Source organism: Mytilus californianus, unplaced genomic scaffold, assembly GCF_021869535.1.
Source record: "Mytilus californianus isolate M0D057914Y unplaced genomic scaffold, xbMytCali1.0.p SCAF_5, whole genome shotgun sequence".
NCBI lineage: Eukaryota > Metazoa > Mollusca > Bivalvia > Mytilida > Mytilidae > Mytilus > Mytilus californianus.
This window is the reverse complement of record NW_026262701.1, coordinates 122,120,499-122,129,518: the sequence shown is the minus strand read 5'-3', so window position 1 is coordinate 122,129,518 and position 9,020 is coordinate 122,120,499. Positions and strand designations below refer to the sequence as shown.

The following is a 9,020-nucleotide window of genomic DNA, read 5'->3' as shown; positions in this document are numbered from 1 at the left end:
GTTACCATTTACCGCTCGACTACCGCATTCCCCTAACCCTATTAGGGGAGCGGTAATAAAGGTGTAAAAACAACGCATTCCCCTAACCCTAACCCTAACCCTAACCCTAACCCTAACCCTAACCCTAACCCTAACCCTTAAACCCTAACCCTAACCCTAACCCTAACCCTAACCTAACCCTAACCCTAACCCTAACCCTAACCCTAAACCCTAACCCTAACCCTAACCCTAACCCTAACCCTAACCCTAACCCTAACCCTAACCCTTAACCCTAACCCTAACCCTAACCCTAACCCTAACCCTAACCCTAACCCTAACCCTAACCCTAACCTAACCCTAACCTAACCCTAACCCTAACCCTAACCCTAACCCTAACCCTAACCCTAACCCTAACCCTAAACCCTAACCCTAACCCTAACCCTAACCCTAACCCTAAACAGTTTAAAAATCGGACGGTCAACAACAGAGATACGATTTTTTCAAAGTTTGCCTATAAGCCTTAACAGATTATCTCCCCTGAATTTCAATATGCAAATTTTGGCATACCTTCTTCAGGAAATTGTTACAAAAAGACTACTATATATACAACTAAGTATGTATTACTGTTGGGGGACCCTTGAATCCAAAACATATCGGCGCATGCGCACTTGAAAGGGTTAGGGTTAGAAAAAAAGATCCGGCTAACCCAAACCCTAACCCAGGTTAGGGTTAACCCTAATTTGGGTTAGGGTTAACCCTAACCCTCATATATTCATACGCCAGCCATATCACAACCATTAATTGTCAGCCTACACCCCAGGTGCCCCCCTCTATATGATACCTAACCCTAACCCTAACCCTAACCCTAACCCTAACCCTAACCCTAACCCTAACCCTAACCTAACCCTAACCCTAACCCTAACCCTAACCCTAACCCTAACCCTAACCCTAACCTAACCCTAACCCTAACCCTAACCCTAACCCTAACCCTAACCCTAATTAGGGGAATGGTAACTCTAAGTGTAAATTGGTAACCCCGATAATATTAGTGAGCTACCAAAAAAAATTGAAGGGGGTTAAAAGAGGGTTTGGGGGTGCCTAATAGGACCCTATAGTAGGTGCTGAAAATTTTTTTGGGACATCTCAACTCATTTCCGTTAAAAGTCAAATGGCACCTTTAGATTACCGCTAACCATTTTGCTTTCCGAATAAGGGTTAGATTTCTATAAAACGGAAGATTTGCTCCCTCAAAAATACCTACCAACCCCCGTCAAACCCTCCTCAAACCCTCCACCAAAAATGATTAAAGGGGGGTGGGTTTTCGCTCTTCGGAGATATTGTACCCGCCCGGGGTAGACCCAACTAGAGCGTCTAAAATTCATATGTATTTGAAAACGTTTAGAAATAATATTTTTTTTTATTCTTTAAGATATCGTTCAGATGTTTTGGTTCTATTCTTGTCTACCCTAATGCAAACTTTTTCTGCGAAAAAAATTTTGGAATATGTTCAGACAATTTTTTTTAAATATAGTTTATCTTTTTTATGAAGGCAACAGTTACCGCAAATGTAAAAATATGGCATATTTCTTATTTTCCTAATAACTTTACCATTTTTCAGTTCCAGTTGATGCACTAGGGCTCAAAATGTTGCAAATAGACTAGTAAACAAGGAAAACAAAAGACCAAATGTTCATCTGATGCAGTTTATCCTAGATTTTGCTTTAAACAAAGTTACCATTTACCGCTGCAACAGAAAAATGTAAAAAATAAAATTAAAACACAATGAAAAGTTTATCACTCAGAATTTTTTTTCGACATTGGTTATATACTGTTGGTGATTCGTTCCTAAGTAAAAGGACATTGTAGCAACCCAAAACAGTTTTTGGATTGAGATTAAATCACCGATTAGTGTAAAGGTAGCTATTTTAGTGAGGTGCCCCCTTGTACTTTTTTTCCACTTTTTCTTAACTTAAAAAAAAGTCAAAATCAATCAAGTGATTGGGTTGATCGGGTGAATTTTGAAAGCCATTGTTCCTCTTTCTGTTAGCTTTTGATGGATTCCTGTGGAAGATAATTCAAATAACTTCATTTTAGTTGTCATACCATGAAAGTGCATCAAATATTATTTGAAAAACTAGCAAACCGCAAACAGGTCCATTGGTTGATTTTTTTGGGTCAAAGCGGTAATTGGTAACCTTCATATGAATGAACTAATTCATCTATTTTATGCCGAAAATAGCACTTTTGTTAGGGTTTTTTGTTGAATTTATGTCAGAATTTGTAAATTTAGTTACCAAATACCGCAATTTTGTTACCAAATACCGCAATTTTGTTACCAAATACCGCAGTGGAGTTATCAAATACCGCAACTAAGTAACCGTATACCGCAACTAAGTTACCGATTACCGCAAACTAAGTTACCGAATACCGCTATCTTATGCGGTGTTTGGTTACAAAGTTACCAAACACCGTTAAAAAAGTTGCCAAATACCGCAAGAAAGTATCCATTTACCGTTCTCATGTTTGCGGTAATTGGTTACAAAATCAACCAATTTTTTGTTATTTTACCTTTTTTTTTAGTTTTTTTTTGCTGTTTTATGTCGTTTGGACAAATTCAAGTGAAATCTACCTTCTTTATCGTGTCTACGGTCCGTTTTGATATTTTCAATTGTGATGTCGAGAAAGCTGAAAATATTTATACAAGTGTATATGTACATGTGTGTTAATATATGTATATATGTATGTGTATATATGTGTGAATTTGCATATGTTTACCGTATGTGTACATTTGTATATGTGTACTGTACATGTGTATGTGTTAATGTGCATGTGTACATGTGCATGTGTATGTCTAAATGTGTACTTGTGTATGTGTATATATGCAGATGTGATATGTGTATAAATATGTGTATGTGTATAAACATGTGTATGTGTATATTTGTGCAAATATGTGCATAAATGTATGTGTACATGTGTATGTGTATTTGTATATGTGTACTGTATGTGTACATTTGTATATGTGTATTATACATGTGCATGTGTTAATATGCATTTGTACATGTGTACATTTGTATGTCTAAATGTGTATGTGTACATGTTTAAATGTACATATGTAAATGTGCATCTGTATGTGTAAAAAAAAAAAAACAAAAAAAACAAAAAAAACACATAAAATGATGTGTATTGTATACTTTCGCATGCTGCTATCACTTAACCTACAGCTACGTGATTTATAATTTGTTAGAATAAGATATTGATCTTGAGATACGCGAAGAATCCTTGGTGTTCAATGGATATTTTGGATACAGAACGAAAATGAGTTTAATGAAAAAATGGGTCATAATTTTTCCATCTTTTTTATTTCTCAGAAGTTTCACACAAGACCTTCACAATGTGTCATATATGACACTAGAAGCCTTTCTACGAAGTTTTATTGCATTATCTATAGTAGTTTTGCTGTACTGAAAAACATGTTTAAAATTTCAATCGCAAATATTTCCCTTACTGTTGAAGTAAAACACAATAACTAAGCATTATAATCTTTGTTTGGATGAGTAATGTACAGGGTTCACCTAATTTGTATTACAATTCAGGTTCGAAGTAGCTAGATAAGATTTTATACCAGAAAGTAACCATTACCGCAAATTACTTAGCGGTATTTGGTAACCTAAGTCATCTATTGACCCAAAAATTACGAATTTAAAAAAAAAAGTTGGAACATACAGTCTTAGATGCATAATATCTTTTATTAGTTGTTAGTTGCTTTGGACTAGCTGTCAGTTACTGCGAGTACTCTCATATCTGTATTTAGTGTACCTTTGTTGTTGGGATGTAAAAGTACCCTGCCACGTCCACTAATAATTGTGGAGAGTTGTCTTATTGGCAAGCATACCACATCTTCTTTTTTTTTAAATTTAGGTGATTTATTTTTTACTTCTATTGATATTTAAACATTGTAATTCATATCAGAAGTGATTATCATACAAAAAAAATGATACTTTTTTCATGTTATAAAGTACCTTAGGACCTGCATTGCCTAATTTGGTCATTCTTCAGGTGGCAGTCGAAGAGAGAACACCAAAAAGGTAAGTTGTTATTTTTTTTGCTAACTTTTTTATCTCTTGGTCAATGTTGATAAAATAAATTGTAGAAACTTGGAAAATTGTTACTCTTTTTTTTTAATATTTGACATTTACCGAGAAAAAATATGCCAGACGAGGAAACTAAAATAAAGTAATTGATAATAAGTGAATTAGTATGCATAATATGTGAAATGACGTAACGTAATGCCATTCAATTTCGATATGAAAAGCCTTTTTTGATTGGCTAATATACTGATGATCAAAACATATCTTAAATTTAGTTTTTATGCCCCATTTATGGGTATTTTGTTTTCTGGTCTGTGCGTCCGTCTGTTCCTTCGTCTGTTCGTCCGTCCGTCCGTCCGTCTGTTCGTCCGTCCGTCCGTCCGTCCATTCGTCCCTCTTCAGGTTAAATTTTTGGTCGAGGTAGTTTTTGATGAAGTTGAAGTCCTATCCACTTGAAACTTAGAACACATGTTCCCTATGGTATGATCTTTCTAATTTTTAATAACTGTTATATTTTTTTCAGAATAAAAAGGAATTCCAGATCTTCAGTGGATGTCATTTTCTCACTTTCTTTCTTTAATTTTTTATAAATTGATATTTTTATTTTCTAAATTATGCTTATTCCCTACGGTTTTTTATGTTTTGGTATTTATGATGAGTTTGTGAATTCTCTTATGTTTTGTTTTAATCAACATATTCAGTTTCAGGAATTTACTTTCGGGGGCTACCACTACGTTGTTTTGTTTTCTAATAATAATTTTCATAATGTAATTGCATATTGTGAAGAACAAAGATTTATTTTTCTTAAGTTCTACTGTCTTTTATTTTAAATTCTTCCTTTTTCATTCCATTTGAGATTTGGTCAGTTTTATTTTCTAACTACTTTAGTTCCCTTTTACGTTTAGTTGTCTAGTTGTAGCATCTGCGGATTTTAAATGTAAGTTTTTTAAATGTTTATGTAGCCAATCTCAATACTATTATTGCAATATCATTGTTTATTTTCAGGAGTTGCCTACTTGACAGATTATTTTTCTTTTTTCTTTTTACATTTAGTATTTTCTATTTCAACTATTATGCCTACGTTTGAATCTCCATATGGTTTTGTCTGTTTTTTATCAAATTTTGAATTCACCGATGCTTTATTATTTTGTCAAAACAGTAATTTCGATGTTTCTGAGTTTTCTTTTCATGGTTTAAACTATATTGCTGTTTATTCAGTTCATGATTTTTTTCATTTAGTTGAATGGTGTGAGACTGAAGCATTAGATTTTCAAAAATATATTCCTTTATAAGTTTCAATTTTGTCGTTTAGTTTATTATTTTTCTTTTTTTATTTTATTACTTTCAGTTTACATGAGAAGAAAGAAAGCAGAGAAGATGATGGTAAGTACTACTGTATTTTATTGTTATATTAGTACAGTTATTCGACTAGACTAGATATGATCATCAGTCAAACAGATCATAAATTAATTGAAACTCCTGTTTACTAAACACTGCAATTAAGATACACAATACAACAATTTAGTTACCAAATACCGCAATTAAGTTACCAATTACCGCATTTTAGTTACCAATTACCGCAATTAAGTTACCAAATACCGCAATTTAGTTACCAATTACCGCAGCTATGTTACCAACTACCGCAACAAAATTAGCCTTAACGTTAAAGTATTTGCGGTGATTGGTGACAGGTTACCAATTACCGTAATGGAGTTACCAAATACCGCAATAACGTTACCAAATACCACAATAACGTTACCGAATACCGCAATTACGTATCCAAATACCGCAATTTAGTTACCAAATACCGCAATTTAGTTACCAAATACCGCAATTTAGTTACCAATTACCGCTAAAGTATTTGCGGTGATTGGTTACAGGTTACCAATTACCGTAAAGAAAGTTACCAGATACCGTAATAACGTTACCAAATACCGCAATAACGTTACCTAATACCGCAATTGCGTATCTAAATACCGCAATTACGTATCCAAATACCGCAATTAAGTTGCCAAATACCGCAACAAAGTTACCAAACACCGCAACAAAGTTACCCTTTACCGTTTATTTGTTTGCGGTGATTGGTTACAAAGTTACCAATTACCGTAAAGAAAGTTACCAAATACCGCTACAAAGTTACCATTCACCGTGCATGTTTTTGCGGTGTTTGTTTTCAAAGTTACCAAATACCGTATAGAAAGTTAACAAAAACTATCAAAATTGTGCTAAATTCTGAGTATTTGGTGTCCAATTTTAGGTATTTACACCATATTTGATGATCGAAAGTTAAAATCAAAGTAACATGTTTGCAATTTCAGGAAAGTGATTCCTCATCTGATCCGGATATTATTGATAGTACACCAAGATTAACAAGGTGGAAGACAATACCGAAATTAAATGTTTGTTTCCCATTCTCAAAGAGGAAGACAATAAGTCCAAAGACAGTAACTACAGATGCAACACAGAATAAGAAAAAACGTGGCTTAGCTGTAGCTGAAAAAACTCACCCCCAAAAACCACCGGTTCTTAGAAAGGCATCAACCAGTAGTGAGTCTGCATATAACCCGTTCGACGATACGGACACGGAAGATACAGATCAGATCACTAGCTGTGATCAAGTAGCACCGACACAGATTGCAAGGTCTAAGAAGAAAGGAAAAGATCATTCACAGTCAACTGAGAAAAAGAGAAAAAGACATCCAGATACTTCAGATGGGGAGGATGCAAGTGCAAGTTCACAACCAGAAAGTAAAAGGAGAAGAAAAGAAATTCCGAGTCAGAAAAAGACAAAAACACCACGGGGATTAGCACTTGCAAAGAATTCTAAGCCAAAAAAACAACAAACCACACCCAGTAAAAAAGAGACCAAACGAGTGCGTGAGCCTCAAAGTTGTCCTCACTGTCGAAAAAGTGTTATTAACATATGGAGACATTTGAAGGACATTCACTCAATTTCAAGTCTGCCGAACAAGGACTTAATAAGGAGCAAAAAGGGTTATCTTGTGAAAAGATGCCCTTACAAAGGATGTATGGCTGTTGTTGACAGATTAACCGATCATTTAGTTAGAAAGCACAAAGTAGCTAGAAAGTCATATCAAATCAAAAGACTCACGATGAGAGCCGAAGCTATTCCCTCGACATTGGATGTTTCTGGGAGAAAAAGACAAAACGTTAAAAAGCACATCAAAAAAGAGGATAAAATTCAGAATATAGAAATAAGCTCGGAGGACGAGCCCGTCAAAGTTAAGAAAGAACAGATCACAGTGAACATTAAGTTAGAAAAGAAGAACATTTTAGAAAAGAAGGACATTATTGAAATAAGCTCAGAGGAGAAAAGTTGTGAAGAGGATAGTTCAGAGGAGAATCGTTGTGAAGAGAATAGTTCAGAGAAGAATAGTTGTGAAGAGAATAGTTCAGAAGAGAATAGTTCAGAAGAGAATAGTTCAGAAGAGAATAGTTCAGAAGAGAATAGTTCAGAAGACAATAGTTCAGGAAGCTCAATGATAATAACTGATGATAGTGATGAAGAATCAGCTGAACAGGAGGAAAAAAAAGAGTATTATTTTGAGAATGAAGAGATAAAAGAGTTCATCAAGTATTTACAACGGCCACCTTATCTGAAGGCAAGAAAAGACGCATTGCAACATGCGTGCCAGGTGTGGTTTGTATGGGGTGAACTATCAAAGGAAAGAAAGATGAAGGAACTTTTCAATCTGGACAAACTGAATGATTGGCTTAATGAATTTCTAAAACATCATGCTCCAGGAACTGCACGTTCATATTTAAGTTCGATTGGATTGTTTGTAGGGCATCTGGTCAGGCAGGGATTTCTAAGGAAGAAAGTTGGGAAAGCCCTAAGATTCAAGGAAGACATCAAGCTACTCAGCAAACAGATTCGGAAAAAAATCCAAACCAGAAAGACTAAACTGGCTGTGGAGGAAATAGGTAAGTGTAACGTTAATGTCTACATGAAACTACAAACAGTATTCGAAACGATATATCCACATAATACACACAGTTCAAACACACACATACACACAAATACACGCACATACTCTCTCTCTCTCTCTCACACACACACACACACACACACACACACACACACACACACACACACACACACACACACAAACACACACAAACACACACACACATGTATGCACATACTCGTAAAAACATGTTTGTGTATGTGTATATGTGTTTGTGTATATGTAGTTTTGTATGTGATTGTGTATGTATATGTGTGTTTGTATATATTTATGTGTGTATTGGTGTGCTAAATGTTTGTATATGTGTGAATGTGTATGTGTCAATATGCATGTGTGTGAATGTGTATGTGTGTATATGCATGTGTGTGAATGTGTATATGTGTGTGTATATGTGTGTATATATAAATGTATATGTGTGTATATGTGAGAATGTGTGTGTATATGTGTGTATTTGTTAGTATGTCTATGTATGTGTGTTTGTGTGTCTGTGTGTGTATGTGTGTCTGTGTGTGTATGTGTGTGTTTTTTTTTCTCATATGCCTCATACCAAATGTATTTGAATAACACAAATATACAAAACGATGATGAGCTATTTGTTTTGCAGAGACCATGATCACGCCAGAAGATTTTTCTGAATTTTGGCAGAGTGATGTTGCCAGTGAGGCGGAGGCGAAGTTAAAAGGGGAGATACCCGAGACAATACAACAAGCTGACTTCTATCATGTGAGAAATTACCTTTTGCTTAGGCTGTTACAGTCTAACGCACAAAGGCCTGGAGCCATCAGAAATCTAACACATCAATCCATAGAAAGGGCCCATACAGACAACAACGGAGCAGTTGTGATGGTAAGTAAAAGTATGACTATTGCTTTAATCAGTTTGAAAAACAGTTGTGTACGTAAAGATTAAAAACAACGCAAAACCGGTTGTTAAAAGGACTGCAGCAACAAATTGCATGAATCTT

At 35.0% G+C, this 9,020-nt stretch overlaps 1 protein-coding gene across 1 annotated transcript in view; it reads left to right on the top strand.

The window, feature by feature from the left end:
* Window positions 1–7,992, top strand: part of LOC127702895 (KS1 protein-like) — an 11,206-nt gene extending 3,214 nt beyond the window's left edge. The window contains exons 2-5 of the mRNA XM_052207201.1: window positions 5,416–5,450; window positions 6,488–6,920; window positions 7,395–7,662; window positions 7,875–7,992. Coding sequence (XP_052063161.1) covers window positions 5,416–5,450; window positions 6,488–6,920; window positions 7,395–7,662; window positions 7,875–7,992 — 854 coding nt within the window. The remainder of the gene's footprint in view (window positions 1–5,415; window positions 5,451–6,487; window positions 6,921–7,394; window positions 7,663–7,874) is intronic.
* Window positions 7,993–9,020: the final 1,028 nt, after the last annotated feature.